Source organism: Scylla paramamosain, chromosome 6 (assembly GCF_035594125.1).
Source record: "Scylla paramamosain isolate STU-SP2022 chromosome 6, ASM3559412v1, whole genome shotgun sequence".
NCBI classification, from domain to species: Eukaryota; Metazoa; Arthropoda; class Malacostraca; order Decapoda; family Portunidae; genus Scylla; species Scylla paramamosain.
The window spans coordinates 25,392,736-25,412,856 of NC_087156.1; the positions used below are offsets into that span (position 1 = coordinate 25,392,736).

At 37.9% G+C, this 20,121-nt stretch overlaps 1 protein-coding gene across 3 annotated transcripts in view; it reads left to right on the forward strand.

Moving 5' to 3' along the window:
* LOC135101490 (tubulin-specific chaperone E-like) overlaps nucleotides 1-20,121 on the forward strand; it is a 53,755-nt gene that overhangs the window by 20,852 nt on the left and 12,782 nt on the right. For 2 of the 3 annotated variants that reach the window (XM_064005534.1, XM_064005536.1), the window contains 3 exons: nucleotides 506-677; nucleotides 6,820-7,046; nucleotides 13,949-17,346. In XM_064005534.1, the coding sequence (XP_063861604.1) occupies nucleotides 506-677; nucleotides 6,820-7,046; nucleotides 13,949-14,041 (492 nt within the window). In that variant the 3' untranslated portion in view covers nucleotides 14,042-17,346. Of the gene's footprint in view, nucleotides 1-505; nucleotides 678-6,819; nucleotides 7,047-13,948; nucleotides 17,347-20,121 lie in introns of those variants that run through there. The other variant, XM_064005535.1, reaches the window with a different exon arrangement.

Genomic DNA, 20,121 nt, shown 5'->3' on the forward strand with positions numbered 1-20,121 from the left:
GTGTTTATTTAAAATGGTAATTTGTGTAAAGTTTTAAGGTCATTGTTTTTATATCTGACACATAAGACAACCCACTTTTTTGTGCCTTTTTTAGGATGATTCAAGCGCTGTCTTATACGCCAAAATATACAGTACTTCATGTTTTCTTTTACTATATTTTTTCTATAATTTTGGTTGTTTTAGTTCAGTTCTATGTTTAGGGCACAACATAAACCCATAAAAAAAAATAATAAAATAAATAAACAAATAAAAAATAGGGAGATTTTGGGGCCTGGAATGAATTCATTCCTTTTACATTGATTTGAATGGGATAAATTGCTTCCAAATCTGAACAGCCCAAAAGAACCAGTTAAGTTTGAATCATGAGGCACCATTATATATATATATATATATATATATATATATATATATATATATATATATATATATATATATATATATATATATATATATATATATATATATATATACTAATATTACCTTTAAAATAACCTGCTTTTTACAGGTTTTGAACCGAACTGAATTGTCTCCAAAGGAAAAGAGAGACTGTGAATTATTCTATCTGAAAACTTTTAGCAGTGAATATTACAAGAATGGAGGAAAAGAAGACCAGAACTCAAACAGCTTGTCTCAAGAGTTTATTGAGAAACATCCTACCTACTTAAGGCTTATTAAAGGTATGTTTTAAGAGAATTTGGTTACAAATCTCAGCATTCTGTACTCTATTCATTATAAGAAAATAGAAAACTGTCTTTCATCTTGACTGTCTAGTGTGGCTTCTGAGGAGACGAGAGAATCAATATATAAGTAAATGTCAATTTCTTCTTGATGGGGAGTAGAGGACAGTGATGTCATTGCTGACTATATGTGCCCTGGTGGATATCTGGCAGTGTTCACAGTCTGGGGAGCTGTTAAGTCCACCTCAGGATGCATTCATAAGGTGGGATGGAGAGATGGCAGCAGTGGCCTGCAGGATGGGCAGGTTAAAGGTGGTGACATTGATGGTAAGCAGTGTGGTGTGGAGGAGCTGGTGATGGGAGTGGAAGCACAGATAGTGGAGCAGAAAGTGTTCATGGGTCTCCTTGACATTCTGACATCAAGGGTAATACAGGAAGAGAGAGAGGCAGAGGCAATACAAGTTGGCCATTGGTGTGGTGTGACTGAGTTGCGTGTGGGTAAGGTGTGGACACAAGGTACAGGATGACTGTCGAACTCATGGCTTGGGGGGAGGAATCCATGCAGTACACACCCATGGTGGTGGCATGGAGGGAGTCATGGAGGGAGATATCTTGGGATATATAGCAGGTTTGGGAGAGTAGATGAATGGCAGAAGAGGGAGGCAGGGGGAGGGGAGTAATATCTGCTCCAGAAAGGCTCATCCATCACCACCTTGTCACAGATGCCAGAATGGAAAGAACTGCGGAGTGGTGGACCAACCTATGGACATAAGCAAGAAGAGCTGTCTTTGTAGGGAGTGAATGAAGCCGAGTGAGGGGAGAGGACAAATTGCAGGGGTGAGAGGGAGTCCATGTAGACAACTACTGCCTGCAGGGTGTACATGTTGTTCAATTAGGCTAGGACCTGGCAGAGGGGTAAGAACTCAGCTAACAAAGTGTCAGTGATGAGTGGGAGCATCCAGCAGATATTAGACCCTGGGTTGTAAATGGCAGCAGCTGTGGGTGGAATGGTGGGGGAGTGTAGTCCTTGGTGTGGCGATTTTATGTAGTCTGGTCCAAGTCCAGGAACAAGTGTGGAGCCAAGATCCCCACTGACTGCTAGGACAGATCAGGGATACTGAGGGCAACCATGACAGAGAAGTTCACCCAGGGTGATAGTTGGGAAGTAGGGCTGACAGGTTAGAGTGGCAGTGGAGATAGGTGCAGCTTGGAATGGGTCTGCAGTTCCAAGACACTGCATGATAAAGAGGGCTACTAAAGAGTTCAAGTTGCTATGATTCTTATCGTATGTGTACACTGGCATTAAAACACATGTACCTTGAGTCACACAACTTGAAGAAAGTTTTGAATTGTGCAGTTAGTCACATAACTGATGAAATGGAGTGAGTGTGAACATCTTCATTGACTTACAGTGGCCTTGCAGTCATGCTATTGCAGCTGTATGACTGAAATCAACTCTACTGACCCAAAGGTCAGTAGAGCTTGCTTCTCCATAATTTCATCAGTTTGTCCTGTGTGATTCCTCCCCATCTATATAAGAACATAAGAAATAAGGGAAGTTGCAAGAAACCATCAGACCTACACGTGGCAGTACCTGTATGAAATATACCTACCTATTTCCATCTATCATTCCCATCCATAAATTTGTCTAATCTCCTCTTAAAGCTCCCTAATGACTCAGCACTAACAACTTGATTACTGAGTCCATTCCATTCATCTACCTCTCTATTTGAGAACCAATTCCTTCCCTTCTCTTTTTAAACCTAAATTTTCAAGCTTGAACTGATTATTTCTTGTTCTATCCTGGTTACTTATCTGAAGAATTTTGCTTACATCCCCCTTGTTATAATCCTTATACCACTTAAAGACTTCTATCTGGTCACTTCTTAATCTTTTGTCAGGTTCCCTCTTAACCTACATCTCTCTAAAGAATGTAAATTTAACAGCTTCAGTCTCACTTCATAAGGAATACTTCTCATCCCCTGTATCCTTTTAGCCATTCTCCTTTGTGCTGATTCTAACAGACCTATATCCTTCTTGTAATATGGGGACCAGGACTGCACAGCGTAGTCTAGATGAGGTCTGATCAGTCCCAAATAAAACTTTAATATTACTTCAGGATTCTACTTTTAACACTCCTACAAATGAATCCTAATACCCTATTTACCCTGTTTCTGGCCTCTGTGTATTGCTTTCTTAGATGGAGTTCAGAGCTAACTATAACTCCTAAATTTTTTTTGTATCCTGAACTTACCAGAGCTTCATTGTTTATTGTGTACTTACTGTGTGGGTTTCCTCTACCTATGCTAAGTACTTTGAATTTGTTGATATTAAATGGCATTTGCCATCTGTCTGTCCATTTGTTCATCGTATCCAAATCTCCTTGCAAGGTGATGGCATCCGATTCTGACCTAATTAATCTACCTACCCTCGTGTCATCCACAAATTTACTAACATCACTACTAATTCCACTATCCAAGTCATTGATATATATTAAAAAACAACAATGGCCCAAATACTGATCCCTGTGGCACCCCACTAATTACCTGATTCCACTTGCATTTAGAGCCATTTATTACCACTGTCACCTGTCCGTTAGCCACAACCTTATCCAGTTTAATACCTTCCCATCTATTCTGTGCACCCTGACCTTTCTCAGGAGTATCTGATGGGGTTACATTGTCAAACACTTTACTAAAGTCCAGATGTAGGATGTCATAACTATCACCATTATCAACCACCTCATAAACTTTACCATAAAAACTTAACAAATTTGTCAGGCAAGACTTCCCCCTTATGAAGCCATGCTGTGATTGATTTATCAAGTTATGTTTGTCTAAATGCTCCCTAATGTTCTTCACTATTACTGACTCCATTATTTTACCTACAACAGAAGTTAAGCTGACAGGTCTATAATTAGATGTTAAAGTTTTTATCTCCTTCTTTCTTAAAGATGGGTACTACATTCACCTGCCTCCACATTACTGGTACCTCACCTGACTCAAGTGATTTCCAAAAGACAGAAACTAATGGTTCACTGATAACCTCTTTGCATTCCTTAAGTACTCTGGGATATATTTCGTCTGGTCTTGGTGTCTTGAACTTTTTCAGCTTATCTATCTCCTGTTCCACTATCTCCTTAGTTATTGTAATATCTCTCAGCTTTTCATTCTCTTCTGCTCTAAACATCTGTTCACTATTCAGCATTTCCTGCATGTTTTCCTGGGTGAAGACAGTTAAAAATACTCATTCAGAATTTTACTAATCTCCTCCCCAGAACTAACCAGCTCCCCATCTGCTGCCTTTAATACACCTATTGTTTCTCTGTTCTTCATCCTATATACCTGATAAAATCCTTGGGGTTCGTTTTTGCCTTGCTGGCTACCTTTAATTCATAATTGTTTTTAACTTTTCTCATTAACCTCTTGACTACTCTAACTAATTCATTATATTGTTGCCTTAAAACCTCTTCCCCTGCCTTTAATCTCATATATATATATATATATATATATATATATATATATATATATATATATATATATATATATATATATATATATATATATATATATATATACTTCTCTTCTGCCCTATGTAGTGTTTTAACCTAACAGTCATCCATTTAGAGCCATTCTTCTGTGATCTTATTGCTCTATAAGAGATGTTTGCTAAATGTCCTGTAAGTAATTTATCAACAAAATATTTATACAACTCATCTACATTTATTTCTCCTAATCTTCTCATCTCGGCACCCTCCATCCTCTCCATTCCATCTTCTACTTGCCTCAACCTCACCTCACCCATCTCAGTATGATCTGACCCTCCAACATACTCACACATATCTCCCACTCTCTCACTCCTCTGACCCTTCTGGGCACTTTTCCCCTCCTCCAGCCCTTCACTTTCACACCTCATCTCTCCACCCTCAACCTGCCTTATCTCTCTCAACTTCATCTTGGACCTTGCCTCCCCCTGCATCCATTGCCAGTCAACTTCTTGGGGATGCCTTTTTAATCCCTCAAAATTTGCTTTCCTAAAGTCAGGTATATTGCTTCTAAAAGTTTCCTCCCATTTTAATTCATACCTAATTTCACAATGGTCACTGTTACCTAGCTGTCCTCCAACATCTACCTGTGCAACTGCATTCTCCCTGTTAGTTAGAACTAAATCTAGAATATTATTCCCCATTATGGGTTCTAAGATTACCTGTTATAAAAAATTATCCTGAATTACCTTAAAAAATTCCTCTGCTTCATTGTTACCCATCAGGCTCCAGTCAATATTCCTAAAATTAAAATCACCTACCACACATACCTGGCTGTACCTGCCTGTTCTATTTATTTCCTGCCATAGTGAGGTGTTAATTTCCTTTGTATTGTTTGGTGGTCTGTACTCTAATCCCATTACTTCTGATTGTGATCCTTCCGTAATATCTACCCATATTGACTCTGTTTTACTATCTGTTTTAATTCTACTGTTAATGCAATATTGTAATGTAACCCGAAAGTACAGCATGACACCTCCTCCTCTCTTGTTCTCCGTCTTTATAGAATAGTGTATAACCATCTATCTTAACCTCTGGATTAAATACTTTTCCTGACATATCTAACTAAGTTTGTTAAAACAATGATATCAGGGTTCTCTACACACACAATTCCTCTGAGTAAGTCTATTTTATTCAAAATACTTCTACAATTTGTGCAGTAAGCACTTAAGCTATTCCTCACCTTCTCTGAGCTAGTTACCTTTCTAGATTTAATTAATTTGTCCTTCATTTTATCCTCACAAACCCCTTCCTCCCTCCTGACTAACGAAAAAAGCGCTGGAGTGCAGTTACCTCCTGTTTGAGTGCTTTAACCAAAACATGAACAAAATGGCATGATAAATGCACTCCATCCCTGGCATACAAGGTATCCCTACCATAGAAGAGGTTCCAGTTGTTGATGAACGTCCATCCATTACTCTTACAATGAGTTGCAAGCCTGCGATTCATTGTAATAGCCCTGAACAACCACTTAGCACTAACTCCCCTCCTTGGCAAGACACCACACACCACAAGGATCCCTCCCTTGTCCCTAATCTTATCCAAAGCTTGCCTAAACTTTCTGAACAGCTCCTTACTCCTGACCTTACCAAGGTCATTCCTTCCCACTCTGAGAAAAACAATGGGCTTGGTCCCATCATTTTCCAAGCATATGTCTAGCCTATCTGCTACCTTCCCTATCCCAGCTCCCTGTAAATACACCCTCAACCTACACTTCCTATCTCTGGCACAAAATGCACTACCTAAGTGCCTAACCTCACTATCACCAAGCACAATCACTCTTCCTTGGGGCAGGATAGCTGCATCTACCCGCTCCTTCTTGTCTCCTCCTGCCACGTCCACCTCCTCTTCTGTCACTCCCTCCAGCACACTAAAGGGATTCCTCATCTCCATGTGGCTTGTCCCCAGGTGAGGCACCTTGAGGACCTTCAACCTCTTGGTGCCCCTGCACACAACTGAGCACTGCTCATCCGTTGCCTTACTAGGTAAAGTGACGGCAGGGCATGACCCTCCCTCAGGTGCTGAGATCCTCTTACAGAACTCAGCCTGCAGGTCTGAGGTCCTCTCACAAAACTCACCCTGCACCTCCAAGATCCTTCAATGGAACTCATTCTCCACCTCTGAGACCTTTCCAATGAAGGCCTCAAGAACAGGAGAAATAACACAACCAGATGACTTGGCAACACAGGGCACCATGTCTACACTTGCCAGCTATAGCGTCAGGTCACTGCTCACTAAACACTTTCATTCGCTAGGAACTAGCGAATGGAATGGATCTAAGACAGAGGAACTCTGATCTTCTATTGTGTCTGTATAAAAAATGTGCTCTTTTATACTGGATCAAATACTATTGGCTCTTTATATCTTATTTTTCAGTTATGCATTTGCATTCTTGTTGTTGTGTCACCAAACTTTCAATAAATTAATCATTATTCATTGCATTACTATGTTCATTCTCTTAAGAATTTGTTGTTCCAGGTATTCTCATCTCTCTTGATGATAAATATCTTCCACCTTCATTATAATTTATTATCTAAACTGTTTCACCATTTCATTGTTGTTCAATAGCTGATATGACATTTTCTCTTTTTATGACAGCCCATGGTGCTCCTTTGGATGATACTGACTTCAAAACACAAAAGAGTCAGAAATTGAAGGATCTGAAAGTAGAGTTGAAGATAATAATCCTGTCTGAGCCTCAAAGGGAAGAGACTTTCAAATTTTTTCTGCTGACAACCAAAGTTGCAAAAGTAAAGATGATGTTGAAGAGACACTTGAAGATCAACCCATCCACCAACCTCAAACTCTCTTACTGCTCCACGAAGGTAAATTTATCTGTATTTTCTGGTTAGTAATGGGGGGAAAAAAATCTGTACCACTATCTTGTCCTGTTATATAATTATTTTGTACATATTCCTTCTCCCATGTTCATAGGTGTTAGGTAGCAAAAAACCCTGCAGTGGCAAATTTTCATGAATATCTGAAGCTTCCCAAAGATATAGGCTCACAAAAAATACTGGGAGGTATTTTACACATACACCGTACCTAATAAAGCATTTGTAGGACCTGGAAGCAGCATGAAATATCTTAAATAGTAACTAATTGTCTGTCAACAAACATAATTAATTATTAAAATTCTAGTTTACTGTTTGGAACTTACTGGACAGTTTCATCTACTTAAAACTCACTGATATCTTTGAGCAGTTAGAGGTGCACTCAGCACCAGGCAGTGTACCATGCTTATGGTCTCTGCCTTAAATATCACAAAGTAACGTTTCACTCACTGCACTTCTAACATTAGAAAACATGAGAATGCAGACTTGAAATCCACTTATGAACAGTTTTGTGTAGACAGTCAGCATACCAGGTAGCATACAGGTGGGCACTCTCCTAACCAGCAATTAAAAGTAATGACAACCTATTTCATTGGGCATTTTTTTTATTGGATTTTTGCTGCCCTTGGCCAGTGTCCTTCATACATAAAAAAAATAAATAAATAAATAAATAAATAAATAAATAAATAAATAAATAAATAAACTTTGCTCAGTATCACAAAGTATAGTGATATATTACTTAGACACCACAACGTTATGTTTATAATGTTAGAAAACATATTGCCAAGTATCCAAACCTGAAAACTGAAGTCAAAGTATTTCAATGGTTCTCTTAGCTTATTCAATTCAGAAAGGCTTTTTTTTAGTGATGTTAAATTAATATACATTGAAATTGGAAATAGGTTTGGACTTAAAAATGCAGAGATTAGTTTTTGTTATAAAAAACAAAAGTATATAGTCTCAGATTGCTTGTGGCAAGCTAGCATAACAGCTTCATAATTCATAAAGATTAGATTAATGTTTGAAAATGAGCTTTGTGATACTTTCATTTTTTTATTTTTTATTATTTTTTTCTTTTGTAAAATTTTGTGTATTGTTCATTATGAAGATGTGTATATGAATTCTAAGATTGTTTGCAGTTAAGAGTGTTAAAAAATCTAACCCAAACCAAGTATAATCTCAAAGTTAGTTAAGTCTTGTTGGAAGCTTACTATATATCCAACAAAACATCATATATTAGTTCAGTTTATTATTACAATTTAAATCTAAAACTGTTAAAGAGTATACATTACTATGATCATAGTTATAAAGAATATTGGAACAGCTGGATGTAAAGCCACACACAACACCACAAAGGTCAGATCCACATTTGACTCCAGCCTATCAACACCACAGCTGACTGTCTATCTATCACTCAACAAGGGTGAGAGAAAGTAGGAAGTCTTGCACAGCAAGGCCACAGGAGGAGAGGCATGCAGTTAATAAGATGAGAAGAGAAGTTAAGTGTGAAAGTAGCAGTGGAAGGTAGCAAGAGATACAACATTGTGGTGAAGCGTGAAAAGCTAAAGACAATTATTATTTTATTTCATTTTATTTATTTATTTATTTATTTATTTATTTATTTTACTTATTTATTTACTCTTTTTATGTAGGAGAGGCACTGGCCAAATCAAGGTTTGAAAGGATTAAGTCGAGAGAAAGAGTGAGGAATGTATGTCTCCATGCCAGGCACTATCACCTCTGCTATGCAGTCAGCACACAGAGATGGGTCTTTGACACAGAAGCAGTAGACATTCCAAGAAAAATCAATCTAATACCTCCTCAGGTCCCCCTCCCCCACAATTAGCAGAGGCACTTCCACTTTGGGGGATTCTGAGGAGGGATTGGAGTGATAGGACAAGATACAGATATGAGATTATGATTGAAGGAGCCTAATGGAGAAGATAGGGTGACAGCATAAGCAGAAGGATTAGAGGTTAGGAAAAGATAAAAAAATGTTGGGTGTATCTCCAAGATGGTCAGGAATATGAATAGGATGTTGCACCAATTACTCTAGGTGGAGGATAGCAAAGTTAAAGGCTAATTCACCAGGATGGTCAGTGAAGGGAGAGGAAAGCTAAAGCTGGTGGTGAACATTGAAGTCACCAAGAATGGAGATCTCTGCAAAAGGGAAGAGAGTCAGTGTGCTCCACTTTGGAAGTTAAGTAGTCAAAGAATTTCTTATAGTCAGAGGAGTTAGGAGAGAGGTATACAGCACAGATAAATTTAGTTTGAGAGTGACTCTGTAGTCATAGCCAAGTGGTGAAAAACTCGGAGATTCAAGAGCGTGGGCACAAGAGCAGATTAAGTTGTTTTGCACACATAGACACATCATCCAGGTTTGGATTAAAAATGAGGATAGAGAAAGTAGGAGTTGATGACATTAAATACTTTTGATTCCATTCTGTCTAAAAAGTATAATGAGTGTAACATTTCAATATATGTGAAGCATACTCTATATATGGTCAGGTAAGGCCCCTGCCTGGCAGAGATGATTCAGAGTCCTTAATTTCATAGAAGCTGTTTTAGCAAGAGACAAGATATGAAGTTTCCAGTTTAGAATATTAGTAATGGACACATCAAGGATATTCAGTGTAGGAGAAGGGAACAGTTGAGTGCCTTTGAAGAAGACGGAATAGTTGTCTGGAAGGCTGAGTCAAGTTGAATGCTGGAGGATTTGGGTTTTTGAGGCATTGAACAACACTAAGTTTGCTCTGCCACAATCAGAAATTTTAAAAGTCAGGTCTTCTGTGGCTTCTCTGCACAAGTTGTTTAATTTCTGAAGGCTTGGATGGCTAAGAATAGAGATGGAGAAGTATAGTGGTATCAGCACATGAGTTTGGCCAGAGAATCATTGATCAGTACAGTGGAACCTTGGTTCTCGAACTTAATTCGTTCCTGAATGCTGTTCAAAATCCAAAATGTTTGAAAACCAAAATTATTTTTTCCATAGGAATCAATGTAAAATGGATTAATCCATTCCTGGACAATCGTCCACCCTGTCTTTAGCGGGTTATGACAGATGTTAAGATGGCCACTCCACAAAATCTCCAGGTCAGACATTATTTATCTAGAAAGGAAGTATTGAATGAACTTGACATGGAACTCATCAGAAGATATTGTTTAGACTATGCAGGTATTCTGATTTAGTGAGGGAAGCCTTACAGAGTGACACAGAGAGGAGCAACCCACTCAATGCCAAAATGAAAGTGATCATAACACTTAGACATCTTGCTGCTGGGAAAAGCTACTGGGAAAATGCAGTTGGCATAGTAATGGCATTGTGGGTCATCGAGAGACCCACAGGTGGCTTGGGATTACACCTGAGCACCGAAAATTGTTTGTTTACATCGAGACTCTTTAATGGGATCACATTTACAATATTTCAAAGAGTAAATTACTGTCTTATCCACTGTCCCCTCCATATATATAAAAACAGAGGAAATATTTATATAAACTATAAATTAGTAATAAACAGCAGCTTTTGCTACGTATTTTAGTATTTGAAATAAAGTAACTTTGTTCAAGAACTGAATTATGGTACGGTGAGATGAAAATTTTGTTCAAAAACCAATTTATTTGGAAAGGGAGGCATTTGGTAACTGAGATTCCATTGTAATAGGAAGAGGGTGGGTGATGGGAGAGAACTCTGAGGAACATCACTGTTAATACGTTTAGGAGAAAAACAGCAACCATTTACCACAGTAGCAATTAAACAGTAAGAAAGGAAACTTGAGATGAAATTACAGAGAAGAAGATAGAATCTGTAGGTGGGTAGATTGAAAATTAAAGCTTTGTGCTATATTCTATGAGATACTTTTAATATGTCTAAGGTGACAACAAAAAATATCTAACAGACTCATTAAGGAAAAGCCTGAAGATCACCGGTAGAGCAGCCACAGTGGAACCCATGCTGGAGATAAGATATGAGGTTGTGAAGCAATAGATGTTTAAGAATCATCCTATTGGGGATAGATTATAAAAAAAAAAATAATAAAAAATAGAAAAGCAGAAAATCAAAACAAAATGGTGGTAGTTTGAAGGATTAAAGCTTCTTCTTCTTCTTCTTGTGACCTCTGCTTTTTATTGCATGATAGGGTCTCCTTCCCTCAGTGTTATGCTCTGGTCTGTCCACTACCTGTAGAAGGAGAGTGGCAAGCACAGCACTGGGAACAAAACTACATATGTAACATGTTACGTTTCCTCCACGCCTGTACTAGGAACTCTTTCATCACCGTTACTATCCTCCCTTTTTCTCTCTCTCTCTTTCTCCCCTTGATATAGGCCCAACACTGTGAGGACTTCACTGTCCTCCTCCTCTAATCTCCTACTCCACTCATCTTCTATAATTTCAATTATGGAGCCTATCAACCTGTCTCTCTCTTCTTCATACCTGACACACTCCACCAGGAAATGTTCCACATGTGTTACATCCCTGGTCCAGCTCAATCCTGTTCCTAGCTTTCACCTACAGCATCCCTGTCCTTGCCTTCACTAACAACTTGCTACGCCAGTCTCCTACATGCCAGTGGAGCACCTCAGGTCTCTCCTTCCACTTATACCACTTTAATGTTGACTGTTTCTATCCCTGTCTAACTAAACCACCTTTTTCTATCCTTTTCCTCACCTCTCTGTGTCCTATCTTCCTCCAATCCTCATCAAGATTTTCCCTTCTTTTTCACCTATTCATTTTCCTACTCCATGAAGATCTAGTAGAGTTTTCCCACACTACCTGTTTCACCCACCTATCCTCATCAAGTCCTGCCTTCTTTAAAAAACTCAGCTTCCCTTTAATTATTCTCTTTCTGAAGGTGCTCCAGTCCATCTCTCCTCTGACAGCTTCTACTGCTGTGCTGCATGGAACACCTAACCCCCATCTACCTACTATATTCTGGGTCTTCTCTAACCTTGTTAAGTCTCCCTCCTAGTAGTAGATAATTTCAGACCATACAAGCAATAAGGTACTGCCATTCCCTTCCATAAACTTCTGCCTACCTCATACTTGTTAACTATCCTACTCCCTGCATTCATTATCATTCCTGTCATCTTCCTGGCTTTTCCTTCATTTATTTTCATCTTTCTCACCTCCTATTCCTTCTTTGCTTACCTCTAGCCCTAAGTAAGTGTACCTCTCCATCACCTCTAGTATGCTGTTCCCTAATACCCACTGTCCCTCTACCTCACTGTTAAACTCCATCACCTTACATTTCCTGTCACTATACTTAACATGCCACTCTCATCCATATATACTGGCTACCCACAGCAGCTCTTCCATGTCCTCCTTACTCTCTCTCATCAGCACTATATCATCAGTATAGGCTAGACATCCTAATCTCCTATCCCCAACTTTAACACCCTTCCCTGACACCCTGATCCTTATTATTAACTCCTGTATGTAAATATTAAATAAGGCTGGAGACATCACATACCTCTGCCGTACTCCAATATTGTTTCTCCATCCAACCTGTACTAATGTCTCCTAATGTGAACTTCACCTCATTATCCTCATACAGCTTCCTAATTACCTGCATTACCTTCCTGTCCACCTCTCTGTGTGCAAGTAATGTTAGCAGTCTGCTCCTGTCTACCCTATCATAGGCCTTCTCTACGTACAAGAAAACCAAGTACAGCTCCTTCCTTAACTTTATACAGTAAAATCCCTTTCATCCGGCATTCGAGTATCCGGCAGCTTCAAGTATCTGGCATATTTTTCCCCGAGCCTTAAAATCAATAAAAAATCAATGTGTACTCATAAAATCGATTAAAATTCCCACGCGAGGCATACTTTGTCCCCTCGCCACCAGAGCGCACTGCTTCGCGCCACCCGCAACCCACTGCACTGTGTTTACTCAGTGACTCAGTCCCGTGTGTGCACTGTTTATCGCCTGACACCTTCATCATGCCTAAAGTTGTAGAAAAGAGGAAGTGTTGTGCTTACACTTAAGCAGCTGATCAGATCAGCTGCTGATTAAGATCAGCTGATCTTTGTTATGGTAAGATGCGTGAGTGTAGGGTGGTGGTTGTGGACATAATTTCACTTCTATTCAAGTATCCGGCAATATTCAAGTATCCGGCATGTCGGCGGTCCCATTGATGCCGGATAAGAGGGATTTTACTGTATTTATTTAATAATTTCCTTCATAACTAGCACATTTTCTAATTCACCTCTACCCTGCCTAAAACCACTTTGCTCCTCTCCAAGTACCTTATTCTCCTCAATCCAGTCACTTGTTTTTTTTAGGAACAGGTTGAATGTAAGCAAACTTCCAGCTGGAAAGAAAAGTGGATGTCGACAGACAGTTGATTGAGTTTGACTAAGGTGCAAGCACAAAGGCATAGTTTTGGAGAACAATATGGGGGACTCCATCACATCCATAAACCTTCCGAGGATTAATTCCAATAAGGACATGTAAAAGATCATTAAGAAATATTTTAAATAGAAAGCATGAAATAGTCAAAGGGTGGAGTAAAGAGAGGAACAAGCCCTGAATCATCCATGATAGCGTTTTTAGCAAAGATTTGAGCAAAGACTTCAACTTTAAAGATAGGGAACAGTCTCATTATGAAGGGGGAAGGGTAAAGGAGTGTATGCTGACAAGCCTTACCATGGATGTATGTGGCCAGCCGTGCTGTGCTTAAGCTCTTGAGATGTAGTAAGGTGTGCCTAAGCTCTTGAGATGTAGTAAGGTAGTCCATGAAACTGTCCCTTTCCACCAGGAACTGACAAGGCTAAGAGTGTGAATATTGTGTTTAAGTCCTAAGTTTAAGTGAATATTGTGTAAGCCCTCACATGTGGGATTATCAGCCTGGTATATAGACTGATTAAAAAAACTAAGTTTGACTTTGTTTTTCAGGATGGAGGTTTTGAAATACCTATGGACAATGACCAACAAGACTTGGCTTTCTATTCTGTTGAAAATGGTGATGTCCTGTTGATTAGCTTGTGATTACAAACTTGAAGTATCACTTACTTCCATAATTATTTATGAAAGTATGTATCTTCACACACACACACACACACACACACACACACACACACAAGTTAATAGAGGACATAGAAGAGACAACAGAAAGTAGTTTCCCATAAAGAAATATTGATGTATAGAACAGTCTGGATAAGAAGATAGTAAATGCAAGAAGTATACATAGATTCAAAGCTAAGTTAGATATTAAAAGATATGGAGATAGGACAGCATGAGCACAGCTCTCTTCTTGTGAAGCACAACTAGGTAAATACACACACACACACACACACACACACACACACACACACACACACACACACACACACACACACACACACACACACACACACACACACACACATTATATATATATATATATATATATATATATATATATATATATATATATATATATATATATATATATATATATATATATATATATATATATATATATATGCAGGGTGTCCCATAAGTTTTCATACATAGGAAAAATTATAAGAAATTAAAGAATTATAGAAAAAACATTTTAATTTATATAATATGCTCTACATAACTGCCTTTGTGTTGAAAACACATTTCAGTGCATGTGTGTTGCCACCACTGTGTTCGTGTCATGTGTGTGCACATTGTCTCTAGCCTCTGTGGCAACTATGTGTCGGTGGGCGTAGCTTGGTATTGGAGACGATGATTTTCTTTCTCGATAATCATCACTCACAACATCCTTGTGCAAGTGGGTTATCAAAGTTAGTCTGGCGTGTTGCAGTTTATTTAGAAAACATAAATTGTCTTTACAGCTCAACAACAGTGCACTTCTTTACTACTCAATCACACGACTAAGGTGATTAGCAAAGTTATTAAGACTCTTGCGTCTTGATCAGAGTCTAAGTCTTTGAGTAACTCAAGTCAGAGCGACACAGGTTGTGCGTCTGTACTATCTTGGTGACTGGCTGCTACTCATGCTAAAAGTGACTTGAGGATTGTCCGAGGTGTCGAGGCATACGTCATAGATTTCCATAGCCAATAATATCAAGCAAAATGAATGACGTTTTAATCTCCACCCAATGGGAGGTAAGCCTTTAACAAGCTGAATGGGCATAAAACAAACCGGCTGTTTATAGTTAAGCTTGGCTGTTATCAATTCAACGTCCTGTTCACCTCTTGCACAATTCTTCTAATACTAGCATTAGATTCTCTAACGCGTCTCTAATTTCCTTCTAATTCTACTCTTATATCTATTCTTTTCTTCATGCAAAGTAGTGCCTATTACACATGTCCTCCACTGCTGAAAAACACGTTCAAACACTGGATTTATGCTTGTAATGGCGTTCGTGATACCATATGTAGGGAAACTTATGGGACACCCTGTGTGTGTATATATATATATATATTATATATATATATATATATATATATATATATATATATATATATATATATATATATATATATATATATATATATATATATATATCCCATCATCAGTTACGCTTCTTATTTTACCTTCGCTGGTTGTCCCCCCCCACTCTCTCTCTCTCTCTCTCTCTCTCTCTCTCTCTCTCTCTCTCTCTCTCTCTCTCTCTCTCTCTCTCTCTCTCTCTCTCTCTCTCTCTCTCTCTCTCTCTCTCTCTCTCTCTCTCTCTAATTGCAATGATGTATATCATTTCTTAGATTTAGATGACAAGTTATTGATGATTATAAAAGAGTTTTGATAAATGCTACCTTGTGGATTTGCTCATATATATATATATATATATATATATATATATATATATATATATATATATATATATATATATATATATATATATATATATATATATAGACACACACACACACAGATGTTCCCAGACTTACAAATTTCTTAGGTTCCAGAATGCCATTCAAAAGTTATGTTCATATGTAATAGTTTTGTGAAATATTTTGAGTGTACAGTACCCTCTTGAGTTTTTTGCTTGCTTTCTGATTGATTGTTTGTTGTATATAGAAGTACAACAAAGGAGGAGGCCAGAGCCTACCAGCCTTTTCCTGGGCATAGGTTAAGGTAAAATATTTACATGAAAAAGATTGCATTTCTTCCAAAGCCTTAGCACTAAACTTGGATATTGCAAAACTTAGGGTATTGAAAGCACTGAGAAATACTTATTTATGCTGGCAACATGGTCTAGCACAGTGTGAGTGTGTTTTGTCCTTTCACTTAGTGTGATGCAGGGGTGCGGCAGTTTGTAAACATGGTGGATCTTGATTTTTATGCTACAAGTGACTTGGGATTTCTCCAGATGTTCATAACTGGAATGTTTGTAAGTCAGGGAGCATCTGTACATATGTTCGTTGATTTCCTTTCAAAATTTTAATACCTCTTCATGTAGTTTTTATCATATGCTCTTTATAACAATATAATTTCTGTGGAGGCAGTCATTTTGAATACTTATTGATATAGCAACTCATATGAGGAAAAATACTTGAAGTGTAAAATAAAGAAAAGTTTTTGAAAATTTGTTTTTTCTTACAGTTATAAAGCTTATTACATTTAAGTGGTTATTGAAAGCTTCTCGCATTAAAAATCTATTGACAAACTAAAGAATAGAATAATGTCTTTTTTATTATAACAAGTTATATCTTGTTGCTTATTGCTTTAGTAATAGATATGCAATGGGTTTTGAACTTATGTGGGGAAACTTGGTCACTAACTTCACCCATATCCCTTTACTCTTGAGAATTAGATGGCAAGTCTAAAATATCTGGCTTAGCGTCCATGAATGACTGGATATCCTCATCATGAAAGGTGCTTTGTAGAAGGCTCGTAAGAGTACATACCAGTGACTTTCATTAAAGTATAACAGAGGAATCTTATGTACTTCATGGAGGTTGTCTTTTTTGCAAATAATAATTTTAATGAAATACTGTGGTTTTAGTAATCAGCATGAAATTTCACACATTCACTAACATCCATAATATTTTCCAATATCTGACAAAATTTAACTTGAATATAACCTTTGTGTAAGAATGAGTATCACCTGAAGCCCCAGATTCCTGATCCAGTCTTCATCACCTTTTATCATAGAAGAGGAAGTTTTCAGGTAGGAGAAGAAAAACATTACCTTGAATGTTTCAGTTCTTCAAATGTAATAAGCTTTAGTGAATTGATAGGAGAGGTGGACAATGCAGCTGAGAGGATATCTCTTTTCTCAAACCACTTGCACACATAAATTAATGATGCAGTGGACCAACTCTTCAGGTTTGATCCATGTACAAAGTCATGAAGCAAGAATAAACTGTCTTGCATGGTTGTGTGAATTAATTTTTCAAGACACCCTACATGGCTATCAAGTACTCTGTTTAATCTGATACTTCTGCAATACTCATAAATAAGCTTCTAGTCAAAGGTTTTTAGTAGTTTTCTGGAATGTATCCTTCAGAAAATGGAATTGTAGAGCCTCACATTGTACTTAATGTTCATGAACAGGCATGTAGGTGGATGTACAGTTCAGCAAGCAGGCAGGAGCAGTGAGAGGTCAGGCAGCTGCTCTTTGCCTTAGCAGTGTTGGCAGGCTTGGGCATCCCCTAGCACACCCTCGCTTCCACACTTCTCTCCATATGAATCCACTGATTACATAACTAACCAACTACCTCAACTATTTACAAATTAGGCACAGTAGTCTGCACATTATTATATCATATACAAAATATTTCTGCATCTTGTCCATATTACATTTATTCCTCTTTAGAATCCATAACTTGCAAATTTGCTTTATAAGGAGGAATCCACAACACAATCAGTCAATAAATTAGTCAATTTCTTGAGCACACCTGGGCCATGATGAACTCTCCATCTGCCATCTCCTTGATGTCTTACCAACACAACTCCCTTGCTACTCTTCGTTGTCCTCAAGCAAATTTCCCTTGACCTACCATTGCCTTTTCTTCCGTGACACAGATCACGAAAAAAAAAAAAAAAATTGGGATGCTGAAACATTACATACATAAACAACGTAGAATTCTGAGAAATATCAATACAGCAATAAATTGCATGTGATGTGAATATATGTAGAAATAAGCCTTGAAAAAAAAAAAAAAAGTAAATTGTTACAATGTTAAGTGCAAAAAAGAAATTGTAAGAATCATTCAAAATGCACTTAACACTGCTCTTCAAAATCATCCAGCGCTTCTTCATTTGTCATCATCACTGCTCGGTACCTGGTTATCGGTAATCACATTAGCATATATCTGCATTTTAGTTGATTATTCAAACAAATTAACCGTGGAATAGAGCAATTTTTGCTGGTGCAACTGCACCACAAAAGGTACTAAACAGTATGGTCTCAAGAATTATTCAAATGTGTGTTTGTTTGATTAATGGTCTACAATGCAGACATACTTAATAAAAGCTTGAGGAGCAGTGTTCAGAGCATTAAAAAAAAAAAATCTTCCAGTTTCCTTTTTGTACCTACTTCACATTGTACTTCACATTTCTGCAGATATTCATATATCCAGTTCAGACTGGTCTTCTATTATCACCCCGAAGTGTCTTGATACCCGAAACAACTTTTCTTCATTAACTCGTGCAACACTGTGACTTCAGATTTACTTTTCAATCTGGAACATCACCTCTCCTCCAGTAAATATTTTTTTTTCATTCCAAAACACAGATGTGTAAGAAAACTGACAATAACGCCTTCTCTGTTCCCTTTCTTTCTATTAAAACTGATGACTGAAAAAAAAAAATCAAAAGATGCTTTTCATAATGTTTCATTTTCACATTTTGCTTAGTTTTGCAGGTATGTTTGAGTTTTAGTAACGTGCACAAGATGTATCTCATAAGAGGTGAGAAAAAAAAAAAGGCATACATTTTCTTAATGCTTTGTTTCACATTTAAGGTGCTCTGCATGCGTAGGAGCATTTTGGTATCTTACCACAAGGTGTTTTAAAACTGGTGTCATCTGTCTGTCCATTCTTTCATCCTATCCAAAATCTGACTTCAAGGCTATGGCATCCGAATTTGACCTAACCAGGCTTATTTGATCAATTTTATCAAATTGGGCCCCGCACCAAGGTCTATAGAAGTGATCAATAAGTCTTGTCTAACATCCTCCAATCTATCCCGATGCAAGACTCATTGCCAGTCCATTTCTTGCACCAAAGCTTCCTTTTTTTTTTTTTTTTTTTTTTTTAATGGAAGCAGCCCTCACAATATTTCACAAAAGGGTTACGTCGGCAGCCGTGGTATCTATGCATACCCTTGTTCCGGCAGTTTAACGGATACTGAGCGGTGAGCAGCAGGCAGAGTAGTGCGGACAAGTAAATATAAAATCATTGCGCGGATTCGGGCGACGGCTTGTGCCGCACTGCGCACAGTATGCACGCTCATTCCCCTTCTCATTCCAACCTTCTCATTCTCCGGTTCATGAAGCGCCACACTAGTCATATAGTGTGGATGGGCCTTGGAGGTAAAAAAAAAAAAGTTGTTCCTAATGTTTTGTTTCACATTTAGCGTGCTTTGCATACATAGTAGCGTTTTGTTACCCTACGCAAGGTGTTATAGTATGTATAAAGCTGGTGACAATTATATCAGAGATGTCATAAGACGCGCTTTTCCTGTTTCAATTTTGCATTTTGCTATAATCTGCAGGCATATTTGACTTTTACTAATCTACACAAAGTGTACCTCATACGAGATGAGAAAACCTGGAAAAAAAAAGAAAAAGAAAAGGAAACACGGTAAAAGACAATTTTCCTATTCTTGTTTTGTCTCAAATGTAGGCGTTTGACTAGAAACTGCCACAACGTAAAAAACGTGCTGAACGCACGTTTTTTCATTGTAGCAGTTTCTAGAAATAGATGGCCAGCTCTCATAAGTATCATCCACTTTCGCGCCCAGAGAAGGCTGACGGGACGGTATTGCAATTACGTTGACGTTGGGAAGGACCAAGTGTTAATTGGCAGTTAGTATTGTCACTTGCTTAGATCAGCCTATCACATCGTTATGGGATTCAGTAACTTTAGTTAACCACGATTTGGCGATTAAACTTGGATTTAAGGGAACTGATACAAGTTTATCAATG